Source organism: Cydia pomonella, chromosome 18, assembly GCF_033807575.1.
Source record: "Cydia pomonella isolate Wapato2018A chromosome 18, ilCydPomo1, whole genome shotgun sequence".
NCBI classification, from domain to species: Eukaryota; Metazoa; Arthropoda; class Insecta; order Lepidoptera; family Tortricidae; genus Cydia; species Cydia pomonella.
The window spans coordinates 15,380,704-15,399,943 of record NC_084720.1 but is presented as its reverse complement, the minus strand read 5'-3'; the positions used below and the strand labels follow the sequence as shown (position 1 = coordinate 15,399,943).

General features: G+C 37.3%; 1 protein-coding gene and 1 non-coding gene across 2 annotated transcripts; both read left to right on the top strand.

The window, feature by feature from the left end:
- The first annotated feature begins 1,022 nt into the window (after positions 1-1,022).
- Positions 1,023-18,983, top strand: LOC133527545 (mitochondrial potassium channel ATP-binding subunit). Its single transcript, XM_061864599.1, has 14 exons — positions 1,023-1,198; positions 1,284-1,626; positions 2,366-2,521; positions 3,241-3,386; positions 4,969-5,044; positions 5,516-5,656; positions 6,857-7,041; positions 7,450-7,627; positions 8,700-8,819; positions 10,159-10,262; positions 10,679-10,853; positions 13,042-13,220; positions 13,942-14,089; positions 16,116-18,983. Exons 1-14 carry the CDS (start codon positions 1,152-1,154, stop codon positions 16,206-16,208), a joined length of 2,091 nt encoding a protein of 696 aa, XP_061720583.1. The 5' UTR covers positions 1,023-1,151; the 3' UTR covers positions 16,209-18,983.
- LOC133528022 (U6 spliceosomal RNA) lies at positions 3,755-3,861 on the top strand. Its single transcript, XR_009800939.1, has one exon. It is a non-coding gene; the product is annotated as a U6 spliceosomal RNA (small nuclear RNA).
- Positions 18,984-19,240: the final 257 nt, after the last annotated feature.

Genomic DNA, 19,240 nt, shown 5'->3' with positions numbered 1-19,240 from the left:
AAATAAGGAAGAGTTAGACCAACCTAAGTTTGCAGCCATTTTGAAAGCACAGACTGAGCAACTGTTATTTTAAACGTCAAACATCTATGAAATTATCACTACTCTTTATAAAACAAAATCCCCCGCCTCGTCTGCCTGTCTGTATGTTCGCGATAAACTGATTTTCATGCGGTTTTCACCTATAAATAGGGTGATTTTTAAGGAAGGTTCAGATGTATAATTTGTTAAGATATTGTATAACCCGTGCGAATCCGGGTTGGTAGTGACGCATAAATAACACTTTCACAGTCTGTGCTGTCAAAATCGCTGCCACTTTAGCTTGGTATAACTCTAACTTAACTCTTAATTAGCTTGGACTATTTGAGAAATATTTCTAATTTAATATAACTATTTTGAGACGTTTTATATACAAAGAACTCCAAAATATATAAATCATTATCTCGTTGGACCAACGATGCTTGAGATTTTGATAAAAATGTAACATAATATTTTTCTGCTTGAGACATATTCATTTAAATCACTTCACCCCAACAAAAAATAGAAGAAAAAACACAAAAAGAAATTCCCTCGCTGGGATTCGAACTCGGGACCAAGTTACTACCAATTCCTGCCAGACTAAAGCGGTTGTCAATTTTAGTTCCATTGGTAAGTACTTATACAAATACAATACAATGAGCGCGCTAATTGTATTTAAACGAACATTTGAAAGGGACATTTTTTGTATGGAGGTATCGTTTTTCTGCTAATCAGTATTATATTCTTTGATAAAAATTAACAATGATTGTTTTTGTAGGAAAAATAAGCTCCTTGTTTCTGAAGGCCTAGCACATGATTGGCGCGACAGTATCTCGCGACGAGATCGACTACCCGTCTTTTTCTACGTCGATTAAAAAGGGACGGGTTCACCGGGAGTCTATCTCGCCGTGAGATACTGTCGCGCCCACCGCCAATCATGTGCTAGCCCGGCTGAAAAGTGTGAAGAAAACAGCCTCAAACAGCGTCGTAACTTCAAACTCCAATGACATTGACACTTTGACACTTTTGACACTTATGTGTTATTACCGAATCAACACAAAATTTCGTTAATTAATAAATAAACCATGCTTTTTTAAGCTTGAATTTTACCCATCAAGTAAAATAACTCACGTAAAATGTGGCAATTGCTACAAACTCAATCAAGCCACTTAATGCGGCAAAGGTAAATTCTATAACCTATTCTAAGTGGTTACGTCGTGTTTTCTGCGTAATTGATCAATAATTCAATTAAATTCTTATATTTTCAGGTTGCTGCCAGTAAAAAACAGTTGTTACTTTACCAACTTGGTAAAGGAAAAGCCGGCAAACGTTGCGAGACGTTATTTTTCGGAAGCCAAAAATGCGTCGGAAAAAAGTTCAAAGTCCGGTTTCCTATTGATTTGTAGCCCCTGGAAATTGTGTACAGGCGTTAGTTTAGGTTTAGGAGCGAAGTTATTGTTAAGTAGTGGAACTGCATTATGTAAGGCGCAACAGAACTCTAGGATAATACAGCGGAGACCTAATATTAATGATGATAGTGCAAAGTTTGATTGGAGAAGATTGTTTGAGTATCTACGGCCACACAAATGGTTGTTAGTGGGTGCTATAGCTGTAAGTATTTCTAAAATAACTAGTAGAGTAAACCATCTATTACTGGCTATCTTGTACTAAAATAGCTAAAATAAGAATTCTATTTATTTATTTACACAATTCAAGTAAACTAAATAACTATCATATAATAAGATGGCCAGTAATTGGAGGGTGGCCAGTAATAGATGGTTTACCCTATGCAATTTTTGTTCCAGTTAACACATTCACTGTGGTAGGAGGTCAAAAGACCCCATGCAAATTATGGTTAATTATGAGTTACACTAATTGCCGCAGCAAAGGTGCTAAGATTATTTCTCCCTTTACATTTACTTTTAAAAAATGGGCATGGTTAAAATCACTTTCTGTGTCAGTGACAATCATGTGTGTGTCTAGATGAAAGTTTGCTAGCAATATTAAATCTATAGTGTTGGGAAATAGTATTTAATTTGCTTCATTATAAAATGAAATAAAAGAAAACAAATGCATCTGTGTTAGTATAAAATGATTATTGAAGTTATTAGTATTGTATTGGTATTAAGGATCGAATAAATAATCAAATTCCTTGCTGTGAAGCTTGACTTACTTGACTTATTTCCTATGTTCCCTAGATGGGGCAGAGGGCGTCCACAGTGCGACGCTATCTAGATCGTCTTGAGCTTTGTGCTTGAGTTCGCTTCAAGTCTTCCCAATAACTTTCACTTCTGCAAAATAGTCTGGTGCCAGGTCTGCCTTCAAGCTAATAGTACCATATTGTTTTCAGTCAGCATTAGCGGTTGCATTCCTAAATGTGTACATCCCAGCGATGTTGGGAGTCATAGTGAATGTTCTGGCGAACATGAAGAATAATCCGACAGTGGACTTTTTAGAAGAGATCAAATTCCCTGCTTTGAAGCTCATATCATTATACATTGGACAGGTATGAAATAATTCACCGTTTAAATGGGTAGCATATCTCAACTTCGAAATATGTTTGCTAGATGTTTCATTTGACCGAACACATTTTTTTCATAATCCATTAAATTTTCAAAACTTTTGGAAATGGCATCCTGTCAAAGCTAGCTAGCATTAGGTTAGGTTAGATCGATGACCATTCTAAAAATTCAACAGTTTCGAGAAAAAACGCGTTCAGTCAACGGAAATTTCAGAATTTAAAATTTTCAAAGATGAGATAGGTAACTGTTTACAGTACATTGCCCTCTTTGATGCACAAGTTTTAAATATGAGTGAATATTTTGAAATTAGCTAGTTCTGTTAGATTTATGTATGTATAGTCACCATAAGTTAGATTGGAGCAGCCAAGATGCTCACAAATATCTGAATATGCCTCTATTGTCAAGGCGTTAGGGGTAGTGTTCAGATATTTTTGACTATGTAGGCCGCTCCTATATATGTGATGGCGACTGTACAAGTAGAAGAAAAGAATTATAACTAGATTTAGCTTCTGCCTGTGACTTTGTTTGCATGGAATAATGATTGATAATAACTAACAGCTAACCTATGTCCTTTCCCGGGCCTCATACTATCACCATACCAAATTTACAGACAGGTAACACACAGACAGTACATAGTGACTTTTACATTTATAATATTAAGGATTTAGTGACTGATTTTTGAATACGCATAATTACCTTGCAGGCAGCATTCACATTCATGTACATCCATTTATTGGCACAAGTTGGCGAGCGGGTGGCTTCTCAGATGAAACAGGACCTATTTGTCTCCATCCTCAACCAGGATATGGCCTTCTTTGATCAGGAGCGGACAGGAGAGCTTGTCAATAGGTAAGCCATATCTTAATAATTCTAGTTATTAGTGCTATCTATGGGCGAGGTGATGCACTACTTAGTACTCTTGCATAACCGACAACGTTATAACTCCCATGTGAAAGTTCGTAAGTTCGCCGCTAGGTGTCGCTAATGAGCATTAACAGCAAGAGGGTCGAGTATTTTATCATTTTAAAAGTATATTACATAACTATATTTCATTTTTGTGTTAAATTTAATTTGCTTATTACAATTGGTTTTTATTTTATGGAGTAAACTGCTAATTTGGCTATTGTTTAATATTTATAACTTCGAAAAACGTACATCACGATAACGAAATTTTGAGAATCAGTTGGTATATATACAAATGGATGACCCTATTTAGTGTACTTGCTTCGGCAGTACATATACTAAAATTGGAACGATACAGAGAAGATTAGCATGGCCCCTGCGCAAGGATGACACGCAAAATCGTGAAGCGTTCCACATTTTTTGGACATTTTCGCTTTGAAAAAACTCGTCTCTGTCATTTATCTGACACGCTCTACGCAGACGTCGCTTGAACCGTTTACAAGGACTAAGGAACACGAAGTCACCATACATAGGTGCTATTTTACTTGTAGGTAAAATGCTAACGATTCTAGCAGTAAGTAGGTGCAACTGATTTGTATTCTACACCATTTTTCTACCATAACAGGCCAGGTACATACCTAAGTGAGTGGTAAGTGTAACAGAAATATCAAATACCAGCGATCCGCTCCGGCTTCGCATGGGTTACCACATTATACACCTAAACCTTCCCCAAGAATCCCTTTAATATGTGAAAACCGCATAAAAATCCGTAGTACTTTTCGAGTTTATCGCGAACATACATACACACAGACAGACGCGGTGGGGGACTTTGTTTTATAAGGTGTTAGTGAAGTGTTCGCGCTCCCATACTAAATTTGTATGGGAGCGCTTATGTATGGTAACCTCAATTACCTTATGTGCTCCGTCAAGTAGTTGAGGTCGTCTGTTGACGATCTTGACCGATTTTTTTTGCAATTTTTTTCTTCTTATAATAAAGGTGCGATAAAAACCGTACGCTTATGGTGCGTCACTGCGATTCCATACCGTCACCGTTTTTGAGCAGCGGTGTGGTGGCACCTTTATTCGGCACGACTGAGGTTTGAATGTGAAGTATATGAACCTAACTATTTTTTACAACCACGACTATTTTACTGAAATTCTCCACTTTCTCTATTAAAACGTTTTTTTTTAAATATGGGATACTGGGAGAAGATGACGCATTTTTATATTTTTTACTGCCATGTCTCAAACGCCAATAGGCGGGTCCACACAGAACGCGCACGCACGCACAAAACGGCCAGTGTAGACGTGCCTCAGTCGAGGCGGCGCGCGCGTTTTTATCGCCTGTACGTGCCACCTCGGCCGAGGCACGTCTACACTGGCCGCCTTGAGCGTGAGGAAATTGCCTCGCGCGTATGCTCGCTCTGTGTGGACCCGCCTAATCTTTTTCATTACAATAGTGTACAATTAAACCTAACTTTAAGTTAATTTATACATTATTTAATATAATATATCTACTTGTTTTCAGGTTAACAGTAGATGTACAAGACTTTAAAAGCTCATTTAAACAGACGATTTCTGGAGGATTAAGAGCTTTAACTCAGGTATGAATTTCAAATATACAACTAATTACTTAGCCTTAAGGTCAATGAGGAGAAGACCGGCATATAAAATTTATTGCAGGGAAGTCCGTCATAGGCAAGGTCTCTCATAATCGTAGATGTATGTACGTCGCTCAGACACAGTCAGGGGAGTACAGGTGCCGGCAAACTTATGGAATAGAATAGAATATGGAAATACAGTACAACAGTGTCACAACAACAGTGTAACTTTGTACTGTATTTCTATCTCTGTCGCGCAAATATTGATAGAATTATACGAACTTAAAGGCAAGGTCACATGTTCAAGAAGTTTGCCGGCGCCTATAGGTACGCAAGAGTTAAAAGCGACTAAAAAGCTTGTGGACGGTTTTTCCTTATAGACGGTTATTATCCCGACATTGTTTTTTATTCAAAAGTATGTTATACTAAGCCAACATTTGTTAATTAGAATATAACAAAAAGGTTATATTTTAGGTGGTAGGCTCAGCAGTGAGTCTGCTAGTCATATCCCCGCACTTGACCGGGCTGACAATGGTGTGTGTGCCGTCGGTCGTCATCGGGGGCACTTTCATTGGATCGCTATTGAGGAAACTCTCCAGAGAAGCACAGCAACAGGTACTTGTTGAATTTATATGCACATAATTGAATAGAATAATATTTATTAGGCGAAAAAACATACATAAGAACAACAAAGTAAATAATGTCACGTACACCAAATAGGATGCTGCTCAGCATAAGCCGTGTGTGTTAGACGCGGCACTAGTTTTCAGGGCACCCAACATTAAAATTAAAACTAAGATTTAAAACTATAACAGAATAGCAACAGAACAAAGCAGAACATGTGTAAGAAAGAAAAAGAAGGAGAGAGAGTTTACTAATATTAAGCATTACGAGTAAGATTTGCAGTTTCTGATTGGTGACGGTAAATTGTTCCAACACTTCGTTGCAGCTTATCGAAAGCTGATAACAGATAACAGTACTACGCTCAGACTCTCACTGTGAACCATACTGTTCTTTCTACCTTAGAGTTAGCCAATGGACGCCGTAAGCCTTTAAGAGATTGGATATACTCGAGAAACCTCGATGCACACCGCTGTGACTCGGGCGACCGAGTAGTTGAGGCATCTGCCGCGAATGCAGAAGTTCCCATCCCAGTCCTGGGCACTGGAGGCTGTGGTTACTTTTTCTTTTGTATGTGATATCTATTTCAGTTTATAATTTATATATTCATAGTTATTGTTTCTACTTTTGTATCCTAGTAATTCTCACTGCCTAACAAAACCGATCACGATCAGGTCAAACTTAATCGAAAATGACATGCTTGAAATCGGCAAACCATCTTTGTAAGTAAGCTGAAAATAGAATACAGACAACAACTTTTCAGATAGTATTATTCCCCCAGCGCCCAATATAGATATTGAACAATTGGCAGTTACAACCCAATTAAAACTATAGACTTAAAGTATCTGAGAATTTTCTGTACAAAACAGTCTACTGATTATTGTGGGGGAAGGGAACGTACAAATAGGCATATCAGATAAACATCAGTCCATACAATAAGTATGACCATTGGCCGAGGTTTTCGAGGCTCTTAAACGCGATTAAGATAAAATCTGTGACTTCATGACTAGCTCATTTCACACGCACACATACTCAATTTTTGGGTTTGAACCATTGCGCTAACCCTCGAGCACCGAGTTATGAATGTGTGTAAATCGTACGTAACACGAGAAAGCGTGTTATGAAATCACAATTTTCTTTTAGTTACCCTACTTTCTTACCTCTTTTAAATCTGTGTTTGTTTTTTTTTTACAGATAGAAAAAGCGACGCTAGTAGCAGAAGAAGCGATATCCAACATGCGCACCGTGCGAGCATTCGCGGGCGAAGAGAACGAAGCGCAAATGTTCGCGCGCGAATGCGATGCTGCGGCCGAGCTGAGTACAGAGTTGGGGCTGGGCGTCGGCCTGTTCCAAGCTGGCACCAATTTGTTCCTGAACGGGTCAGTGCTATTCGACTTTGGATTATGCCAAAGATATAAATAACTCCGTATAAGATAAATAAAGTCTAAGAAAAAAATTGTGCCTCAAAAATAAAAATATGTTCGAATGGAAAAAAATATGGCCTATACTCGAGTAGATATTTAAATATCAAACGGTGTCCCCATGTGTCGTCCTGTGTCGAAAGATGGCAGTAAATTTCGTTGACTACATACTGTGACAATATATGCCTCTATACTAGATTCTCTTTGATTATACTAAACCCGATTAAGATGATTTTGAAGGGAGTACCCCTTATGTCCGTAATGTACATGATACTAATAGCCACCGAATGGTAACTACGAAACCCTACACTGAGCATGGCTCGACATGCTCTTGGCCGATTTATCTATTATTATTTCCTGTTTCAGAATGGTCCTAGCCACAATGTTCCTCGGTGGTCATCTAATGGCCAACGGTCAGATGTCTGCTGGTGACGTCATGGCTTTCCTAGTCAACGCTCAAACTGTGCAGAGGTCGGTCGCACAGCTGTCCTTGCTGTTTGGTTCAGTTGTGAAGGGACTAAGCGCCGGTGGCCGCGTGTTTGAGGTGAGACCTTATGCTTATGTCATTAGAGTCGATTCTTGAATGAAGGTACACCAATGGCCAGATATCGGTGATGTTATAGCTTTCCTAGTCAACGCTCAAACTGTCCAGAGGTCCGTCGCACAGCTCTCCTTGCTGTTTGGTTCAGTTGTGAAGGGGCTAAGCGCCGGTGGCCGCGTGTTTGAGGTGATCCTTATGTTTATGTCATTAGAGTCGATTCTTGAATGAAGGTATACAGATGGCCAGATATCGGTGATGTTATAGCTTTCCTAGTCAACGCCCAAACTGTCCAGAGGGCGGTCGCACAGCTTTCCTTGCTGTTTCGATCAGTTGTGAAGGGAGTAAGCGCCGGTGGCCGAGTGTTCGAGGTGAGACCGTATGCCTATGTCATTAAAGTCGATTCTTGAATGAAGTTACAATGGTCTGACCATTGTATCAGTGATGTTATAGCTTTCCATATCAACGCCCAAATTGTCCAGAGGTCGGTCGCACAGCTCTCCTTGTTATTTGGTTCAGTCGTGAAGGGAGTAAACGCTTGTCGCCGTGTTTGAGGTAAGAGCGTATTTATTATCTCTTAGACTTTCAGGCCAATTAGAACATATATAAAAAAATATATTTAGTGGTTAAGATTGACGAAGCCTGTTGCGGATTACATCATTTGTTAGTAGATAACGAAGATTACAAACTCTGAATTGATTTCTAATCTACTTATTTTCGTCAGGTGACAAGCAAAACTATCAACTTTATTTCAGTAGCAATATGATTAATTATAGCTATGAACTTGTGGTGGTAATTAGTGAGTTTCACCTAGTGATAATTAGAGGGTGTCACCTGACGTTTTGTTTAATCAAATAAATAAAATTGAAAAAATATCGAACATATATTTGACATCAAAGCCATATCTGAATGATGTTAGTTATTTTTTATTCGCCCGTAATACATGTACAGACAAGTCCGAGCGAAATATATTTGTTTAAACTTATCTCATGGAAGAGCTGTAAGTTAGTTGTCACGTGTCAAACTTTATTCTTAAGAGTTGGACTACGAAAGATATAACACATTTTTTAACTTCCAGTACATCAACAAGGAGCCAAAAATGGACACATCGGGCACGCAAGTGATCAAATACCACGAGTTCCACGGAGACATCGAATTCAAGGACGTCACTTTCGCATACCCAACGCGGCCCGAAGCGGTAATAAAAACTAGTACCATAGACCATGCTAAGACGCTTAAGAGGGAAGTAAGTGGAGTTGCAGATGTCCATAGGCTACGGAGACTGCTTACTCTTAGGCGGGCCGTATGCTTGTTTGCCACCGACGTAGTATAAAAAAATGTATTCCACCTGATCGTCCATACAAACAGAGAAAACGTTTTTCCACTTCTAAATATTATCAATTCTCCATGATATTTTAGTACGTTATTGATACAATGAACAACTAGCTTCTTGCTTTGGCGTGTTAAGAAATGATTAGATGATAATAATCTCAATGTAAATCTAAAAAAAACACAATTGGTCCAATTCCAAACTTACAAAAGTAAATCTTTTGATGTAACTACAGACTTCAATAGCGTGCAACTTAAGGAAACTGATGCTGCAGTTTTCTTAGGTATTCATATGGATATATTTTGCAATTCGAAAGCCCATATCAACTACTTGTGTAATAAGCTAGATCGTTTTGTTTATGTCTTGTATCGTTTGCGTTCTATTGTCTCTGAAGCGGCTGCAACCGCAGCCTTTCACGGCTATGTATCTTCACAAATTCGATACGGCTTAATAATATGGGGCAACTCTACCGAGTCCGATAGAGTATTTAAAGCGCAAAAAAATGTGTGAGGTCATTGTGCGGGGCCCACTACCTAGATAGCTGCAGGCCATTATTCAAGAGACAAAAGATACTCCCTTTACCATCCTTGTACGTCTTTGAAATGTGTAAAATTGTTAAAAATAATATACAATTGTTTAAAAAAAAGGGCAGCGATAAACGGCACAAATACGACCTAGAGATACCGACGCATCAACATTGGAACATTGTTTTTATGACATTAGTGAATCAATACAACATTTTAAAATTCATACTTTTTAGATAATTTAGTTTAGTAATTTGACATTGACACACATTGACATTTTTTTTCCCAATATTTTTCAGTACGGCTTCTTTTATATTTGTAATTTATTTTTGTGATTAATATTTGAATGCTGAAATTCCAGCCGAACATGTAAAGAACTGAATTTGTATACTAACAGCTTATCAACTCGTGTTTTATCAAATAAATGATTATCTTATCTTATCTTATCTTATCTTATCTTATGTGAAGTGTCAATGTACATGTTTATGTTTCCGATTCAGGCCACGATTCAAGATGGCAGACCCTCCAACGCACACGGTCCCTATAAATCATTCCCATTTGTTCCTGCCTCATGTACCTATGGCGGTGGTCACGTGCAGCGGGGACAAACAGGAATATACTGAATGGTGACATTTAAGTGTTGATTTTGATACCTTATATAATCGTAATATTGTAAATTGCAGATAGTTTTGAAGAACTTCAACTTGAAGATACCAGCGGGAAAAACTATAGCCATCGTCGGTACTTCGGGCAACGGGAAATCTACTATAGCAGCTTTGCTGGAAAGGTATGGATACTGTCATACAGGGTGCTTTCGCGATTTCCGGGTTGTCGCCATAGTAAAAGTTGTTCAGTATGACCTACATATTCACCCCTCAAATTTTGGTCAGTGATAACAAAAGCAACCCGTAAAACATACGAAACGGCTTCAAAATCTACTTTACATACTACATCTATAAAATTGATTCTAAGCTCAAAGCATGCGCTCAAGTTGCTAAATTCGCCCAAAATAATTAGCCATATATTTGGTGTATTCCCATTTGTCGCCGCCGGGTACAGTCGGGAATAGGCGTTTTCATATAAATCATTCTCAGATGTCCCCTCCTCATGTATGATGGTGACGTGGGGCGGAGATAAGTGGAAATTCATCATATACTGGGCTTTTTTATTTATTTAACGATCACCAGCGGACATTTTTTTCAGATTTTATGACGTAAACGAAGGCCAAGTCACCATAGACGGCATAGACGTCAGGGAAATGGATGCCAAGTGGCTCCGCGGGCGAGCCCTGGGCCTCATCAGCCAGGAGCCGGTGCTGTTCGCCTCCAGCGCGAGGGAGAACATCCGGTACGGCCGCCCGGAGGCCAGCGATGATGAGGTCAGTCACGAATATATACTTTTCTCAAACTTGTAATGAAATGTTGACATGACTTACTTCAAATTAGGTCCGGAAATACTACATATCAGGTGTGATGAGTGAAGATGATATGTAAAGGAATTTCATACAGCCTTACACACCTAGGCCTGTAAGGCAACCTTCTTTTGTTTTTAAACGTCAAATTATGGCACCTCTTGGCATTCAACCGTAAAAAACCTATAAGCAAAATTCTGCCAGTATGCTTTTTTTTCATTTTTAAGTCTTTTTTGTGTTTTTTTTTTCTTTTTTGTGTTTGTTATATATTATTTCAGGGATTCAAAGGGGAACAAAAATTTCATTATTTTTGCGCTACGACGCACGGTTTAGGAGATACAGCCCCAAAAAGTTTAATTTTTTTCAGTCATGCAGAAATCTTTATAGGGCTGTATCTCCTAAACCGTGCGTCGTAACGTAAAAATAATCAAATTTTCGTTCCCCTTTCGGTATCAACAAAAAACGCAAAAAAGAAAAAAAAAGAAAGAAAGAAAAAGAAAAAAAGCGTAATGGCGTGCGTGATAGCGCCAAAATAATTACATTTTTATTCCCCTTCAATACCCCATGCACGGAATAACCTATCACATTAAGACATGAAACAATCATCATCATCATCATCATCATCCTTTTTTTTTAATTATTTAATTGCAAGTTTGAGAAAACCACTATACAAATCTCGGCGGGAAACGGAGTTGCAGGCCGCGTCTCCCTACCGACCTTTTTAGGGTTCCGTAGCCAAATGGCAAAAAACGGAACCCTTATAGATTCGTCATGTCCGTCTGTCTGTCCGATTCTGTCACAGCCACTTTTTTCCGAAACTATAAAAGCTATACTGTTCAAACTTGGTAAGTAGATGTATTCTATGAACCGCATTATGATGTTCACACAAAAATAGAAAAAAAACAATAAATTTTGGGGGTTCCCCATACTTAGAACTGAAACTCAAAAAATCTTTTTTCATCAAACTCATACGTGTGGGGTATCTATGGATAGGTCTTTAAAAATGATATTGAGGTTTCTAATATCATTTTTTTCTAAACTGAAAAGTTTGCGCGAGAGACACTTCCAAAGTGGTAAAAAGTGTGTCCCCCCCCCCGTAACTTCTAAAATAACAGAATGAAAAATCTAAAAAAAATATATGATATACATTGCCATGCAAACTTCCACCGAAAATTGGTTCGAACGAGATCTAGTAAGTAGTTTTTTTTTAATACGTCATAAAAATTAAAAAAAAAAAAATTTTTCATCAAACCCATACGTGTGGGGTATCTATGGATAGGTCTTCAAAAATGATATTTAGGTTTCTAATATCATTTTTTTCTAAACTGAATAGTTTGCGCGAGAGACACTTCCAAAGTGAAAAAATGTGTGTCCCCCCCCCCTGTAACTTCTAAAATAACAGAATGAAAAATCTAAAAAAAATATATGATATACATTGCCATGCAAACTTCCACCGAAAATTGGTTCGAACGAGATCTAGTAAGTAGTTTTTTTTTTAATACGTCATAAAAATTAAAAAAAAAAAAAATTTTCATCAAACCCATACGTGTGGGGTATCTATGGATAGGTCTTCAAAAATGATATTTAGGTTTCTAATATCATTTTTTTCTAAACTGAATAGTTTGCGCGAGAGACACTTCCAAAGTGAAAAAATGTGTGTCCCCCCCCCTGTAACTTCTAAAATAACAGAATGAAAAATCTAAAAAAAATATATGATATACATTACCATGCAAACTTCCACCGAAAATTGGTTTGAACGAGATCTAGTGAATAGTTTTTTTTTAATACGTCAATAAATTAAAAAAAAAATTTTTTCATCAAACCCATACGTGTGGGGTATCTATGGATAGGTCTTCAAAAATGATATTTAGGTTTCTAACATCATTTTTTTCTAAACTGAATAGTTTGCGCGAGAGACAGTCCCAAAGTGGTAAAATGTGTGTCCAAAGTGGTAAAATGTTGAACAAGATCTAGCAAGTAGATTTTTTTTTAATACGTCTTAAATGGTACGGAACCCTTCATGCGCGAGTCCGACTCGCACTTGGCCGCTTTTTTTTTACATAATTTCTTTTTGATTCTATTTTCTGTCCCGATATCGCATCGAGGATGATGGGAATGGAGATTTAAACATTTATTTTCTTTATTATATGTTTAGGTGTATCGCGCAGCCATGACAGCGAACGCTCACGATTTCATCCTCGGCTTCCCCGCCGGCTACGACACGATGGTGGGAGAGAGAGGCATGGCGCTCAGCGGCGGGCAAAAGCAAAGGATAGCGATAGCGCGCGCTGTACTGAAGAACCCGCCTATTATAATACTGGACGAGGCCACTAGGTAAGAGACGGCACGATGTTAGAGAGAGATGTAGACACACTAATGACAGCGAATAGCCTCTCGAATACCTACAATTTTTTAATTTTTCGATGTCAATCAATAGGTTTGTTCAGACTAGACCTCAAAGTGGCAATACCGAAGTCAAAAATGTGTTTTGTACCGACTTATGACGACATAATGATTTCGAAAAACATTTAATTATCTCTGAAACTACGCCTTATCCAGAAAATTTTATATGACATTTTAGTTTCTAAATATTACCAGGAATGCTTAGTTAAAATGTCTCGCAACGCTCACGGGCACCTTGTATATAACTTACAATATAATTTAAATAATGTTCTCCATCTTGTATGTATAAGCATGTAGTAATATGTATTAGTTTATCTTTTGTATATCATATAAGTAATAGTATTTGATCATAGTTTTGTAGCTTTATTTTTATTATGTTTTAAATGTATGTATAATATTTCGTTTTTCGGTTAAATAATTTATGAATATCTTCTGCACCAACATATATGTCTCTGTTTGACCCCAATGGTTGACTGGTAGAGAATGCCTTTTGGCATTAAGTCCGCCATTTGTACATTTTTCTTTGTTTGTGCAATAAAGTTTGAATAAATAAATAAATATATTACAGAGCCAATTACTCAATTATTATTAATTAATATTATTTATTTATTTATAGTAAAGTCTCAGATTAAATTAGAATTTAATTTTTCAGCGCTTTAGACTCTGCGAGTGAGAAAGTAGTCCAGACAGCATTGGAGACGGCCGCCAAGGGACGGACGGTGCTCGTGATCGCTCATCGACTATCTACTGTTATGAACGCTGACGTCATTGTTGTATTGAATCGAGGGAAGATTGTCGAGGTACGGCTTTATTTATTATTAATCAAAAATCAATTAAAACTTTATTGATAAAATATAGTTATTTTACATGTAAACTCATATCTATTTAATAGGATCGCACATTATTATTTTATAGATGTAAACATTATTTACACAAATATAATTATTTCAAAGTTCATTATTATTACGGATCGAATTATTTTAACTTATTTTATATTATATATTGTAATTAACAGTTATTGTGAATAAAATATTACGTAGCAGCGCCAGCACGTAATTTAGAGTCCCCGGTACACTCGGCAGAGTTTCACCTTCCCACACAAACGGAGTGTCGTTCTAATTTTAAAACGTTTTGGATTGTAATGAAACTTTGCACACACAATGACATGAGATATATCTAGTCCTGTAATTATTAGTTTATATAGCTGTAGTTTATAAAACAAACGAAATAGAGAAAAAACAAGTTATGTTTGAAAACTTAAATTCGCTGTATTTTTTTAACTATGGTATCTGAAGCTACATGAACTAATTACAGGACTAGGTATACCTTATTGTCCTATTGTAAGTACAAAGTTTCAGAGCAATCTAGCTAGTCTTATTAAAATGAGAGCGTAACTACGTTTGTATGTAGGACCGAGCTTGCTGGGGACCCTTCAGCGAAGTGTGTAGTGTGTAGAGGGTGTAATGTCTTAGCCTGGCTAAACTCTACTGCAGTAGAGTAGAGTATTAGCTTTGTAAGTTGAAATACTGCTACTTTCCTCAACCATCTCTATTGAAACCTTTGGAAGGTAATACTGAAATTTAGTAAATAAGGGTCTAGGCTATAGGGGATGAAGCCTAAAATAAACAAGGTATATGCTAATAAATTTGATTTATTGCATTAAAATTAATTGATTTGATTCAATAATTTACGAGCTCTATATCCAATGAAGTCTGATGAGGACCCACTCGGATATATCGCCTTGATTGCTAGGGTCAAATACCTACGTCAGGAAAACAAGACGGAACAAAAACCTGACTGCCCAATTTAACCTGTACACAAACAATAAAATATGGTACAAGGGGGACATAAAAGCGATAACATCGTAAGGCGTTATGTGAACATTCATGGACGACCTTCTCATACTATTTGACTCAACTCAACTCTCAGATGACTAATGTACCCAACACCCGCCAGGGCGGCGCCACAATCATATACAGTGCGAATACCATGAATGTAGTATGTATTATCTCTCAGTAGGAGTAGTAGAAAAAGCGTTATTATTGTTTGTCCTTGTCACGTCTTAACTTTTTTTCAATTCTCCACCATAAATTTAGAGTGGTTTATGGCAATTGATGGCAAGAGGGGAAGGGGAAGAAGGAGGTTCATCTAGCTTAACAATATTAAGAAATGGACGAACGTGAATAACGCAGCCATACTGGCAAGAATGGCCAAGAGCAGAAGAGAGATGGCAAAGGTGGTCGCCGACGTCCGTTAGGGCATGGCAAATAAAGAAGAAGATGGTTGGTAATAAATAACCCGGCCAGATTACGTAGGTTATGTTTGGTATGTTGTCAGGAACCTTAAAACATGTTTTTAATTGCAATGCATTGAGTATGTTCTGTCCCTCACGGGCGTATTTCATATCTATAGAAACTATAGGGACCGTGCGCGTTGGAGGGTCTGCCATCTTGTGGCCTGAATCGGAACAATAAACATTTACATTTATACACGTCACGTGTTTTCTTGTGCATAGTGGATTCTGCCATCTTGTGGGCTACATCGGAACAATAAACATCACATTTACGCCTCGCGCCAAAAATCTGACGGCTCCTGTGCTGCCGCCTACAGTTCATGCACGCTCCATATACTACATCTATGAAGACTATCAATTATGTTAATTCTTTGATTATCGTTTTATCAAATCAAATCAAATCAATACGTTTACTTGTAAACACAGGTACATAATAGGTCTTATAATTATAGTAGCGTATCACCATGTTTTGCCATTAGGCATAGAAAAATTTAAGTCAAGTTTATGTTAATTATGTTTGTCTAATTTTTCAGATGGGAACCCACGAACAGCTGAAGAAGCAGAAAGGTTTCTATTGGAACCTAATCAAGCAGCAAGACCAGGATGCGGAAAACAGATCCTTATGAGAACATGCATGATAGCCTAATATTAGCTCGCCAAAAAGCACAATCGACAAGAGCTTGTAGAGTATAATCAGAGTTGGGAGTTATTTAGATAATTATTTCAAATAAAATTATTCGAAGATAAATTCAATCACAAATAGTGCGTTGACAACTTTTTTATTCAGATAAATTATCTAGATCGAGATAACTGGGGGCCTACCGCGAAAACCGAAATTCGCAAATTGCGGGGATCTTTCTCCTTTACTCTCACTAATACGTAATTAGAGTGACAGAGAAAAATAAAATAAAATAAAATAAAAATAAAAATAAAAATTATTTATTCTCAGACAATTAATACAGTCCACATTTGCTAGTATCAACTTACAACCTATTATGTTATGTTACCTTCCGCACAATAAATTTCATAAATTAAATTAGGTAACTTTAGATTGCTGATTATCTTGGCCGATCTACCGAACTGCACGTTTGTGAACATGCTCGCAATTGACGAACTTCGATTTTCGCGGTAATAGCCCTGACCTCGTTATCGAAGTAAGCTTATAATAATAAATGTATATAGGCAGCGTGCATGAACTGTAGGCGGCAGCACAGGAGCCGTTAGATTTTTGGCGCGAGGCGTAAATGTGATGTTTATTGTTCCGATGTAGCCCACAAGATGGCAGAACCTACTATGCACAAGAAAACACGTGACGTGTACATGTGCATGTTTATGGTTCCGATTCAGACCACAAGATGGCAGACCCCCCAACGCGCACGGTCCTTAGAGAATGTCACGTCGGGTCAAACCGTCACATTAACATTGCTCATGAAATCAGAAAAATTTCATAAACGCTGCAATGTCGTCTTCTAGCTAGATTTCAGCATGTCTCCAAATCACCAATATTAGAGGGCAAGACGACCACTTCTAGTTCTACATGACTGTACTACTGATATTCATCTTTTATTTAAAATCCCAATAATTTATCTAGATAAAAATGAAACTGATCTAGATAAATTCAAAATAACAAATGACGGATTATTTAGTTATTTCAAATATAAGATGACTTCGTTATCTTCCCGGTAATTCGTAAATAGATATTTTTTGCCCAACTCTGATATATCATACTGTATGATATATTTTTAATAGTATATAACAATCATAATACTATACGTGGGAATGGAAACTCGTTACGGATGTACAATGTTGTACATATTATCAAATATACCAAGAAAAAGTACACAAATGTGTCTCAATTTTTTTAATAAAATACATTTAAAAAAAGAAACATAGGTACCGCTTTCACCAACTTGTATATTTGTTCAAATGACTTATACTTAGATTTCCTTATTTATTATTTATTGTAAGTATCATATATTAATATTAACACCACATTTTGGCTGTGAAAGTATTTAATTTTATATTGTTTTGTTGCATTTTATATTATTCATATTACGTGTACTGTTTGTACGTTTTCTACAGCCAATGTTACTTTCAGAAAACTGTTTTTGTTGCCCGGTTTATCTTATGGCAATTATTTTTTCTGCCCTCCGGGCGGAAAACGTCAACTTTGCTTCCGCTGCGCTATACGAAGTTGCCGCTTTCCGCCTCCGTCGAGCAGAAAAATAGTATGCGCACCACGGGAGGAACCGTAGTACATTTTATCCCGCGTGTTTGCCACCCTTTGGCTCGGGTAACAATTTTACACGCGGCACGAAATTTGCTACTTTTCCTCCCTTGAGACACAAATAACTATTTCCATGCATTTGACACTATTACATATATAAAATTTCTATACTTTTTGACCAGTAACTGCGCATTTCTGTCCGACCAAGCATAACAGCCATTAAGAAAAAAAAAATTGTATTTAGAATTCATTGCGCGAGAATACGAATACCAATTAAAGAACTTCTCCAGTGGCTTGTACCAAAGAGAATTAGAAATAGAGGTGCATTGTCAAAGAAAATTTTATAGAAACAGTAAATTTACTGCTGCCGATTAAAACTTAGAACGCCATTTGACTTTGATTCTTTCACTGATATGTGTTAAATTTGTTAAATATCTAAAAGTGGCGTTATCTTACCGGGCATCGCTCGAAACGTTGCCGCCACACATTTGGCCATTGATCTATTAGATGGCGCCACTTGATATTTAACAAATTTAACACATATCAGTGAAATAATAAGGATCAAAGTCAAATGGCGTTCTAAAAGTTTTAATCATGCGTAAATGGCAGTAAATTTATTGTGGCTACAAAGTTTTCTGTGACAATCCACCTCTATTTCAAATTATCAAACTGTTATGCGTGTATACCAGCCATTAAAGAAGTTATTCAGTTGTTTGCCGCTATCGTTATGCGAAATGAAGCTGTATTGCTGACAGAATTGTATGTAATTGCTGTAGAAGAGCGCGTCAGTTGCAGGGAGTGCTCCCGGGACTAGTTTTACAAATAGAGTACCGAAACCGGGAATTCCCGGTTCTCGACATACACAGTGCCGGGAACATTCCCTAGTCAGTTGACGTCATTCGCGAAACATTAGTTTGAGAGACGTGGCGCATTATCGTGCAAAATTAAAAGTTTTTTGTATTATGTATGAAATATCGTTTCTAACTTTCACACCTATAGGAGGGACACTATCGTAAGTAGAAATAGACATTATTGCTCAGTTGTAGTAAGGATATTTTGGATGTTGATATTTAAGGACATAAAGGGAGAGTAATTTATTCTATTTATGTATAATTTACTAATTTGTGCGTGTTAGTGATTGGGTTTGTTGTGAATAAATCATTGTTATATAAAATATGTTTTTTTAATTTTATTTAAGCACCAAATCTATGATGAGCGAGTGTCGAAAAATGTTTTATCAGAAGTGTGTTAATTAAAAATGAAATAACTTTTATTTTGATTTTATGTCGTTATTAACCTTTTGACCGCCAAAGACGTCATATGACGCGGGCGGCTACAGCCCAATATCAACCTTCATGCGTACCGACAAGGTTCATGATTACGCGCCACGTACGATAGGCGTGGCGTTCAAAAAGGAAAAGGTTAATAGGG

What these genes read in the sequence shown, in the direction of transcription:
- LOC133527545 (XM_061864599.1), top strand. Translation starts at nt 1,152, where the DNA reads ATGTGGCAATTGCTACAAACTCAATCAAGCCACTTAATGCGGCAAAG. An exon ending in ATAGCAGCTTTGCTGGAAAG is followed by an intron (nt 10,263 to 10,678) that starts GTATGGATACTG and finishes CATTTTTTTCAG; the next exon opens with ATTTTATGACGTAAACGAAG. An exon ending in ATACTGGACGAGGCCACTAG is followed by an intron (nt 13,221 to 13,941) that starts GTAAGAGACGGC and finishes TTAATTTTTCAG; the next exon opens with CGCTTTAGACTCTGCGAGTG.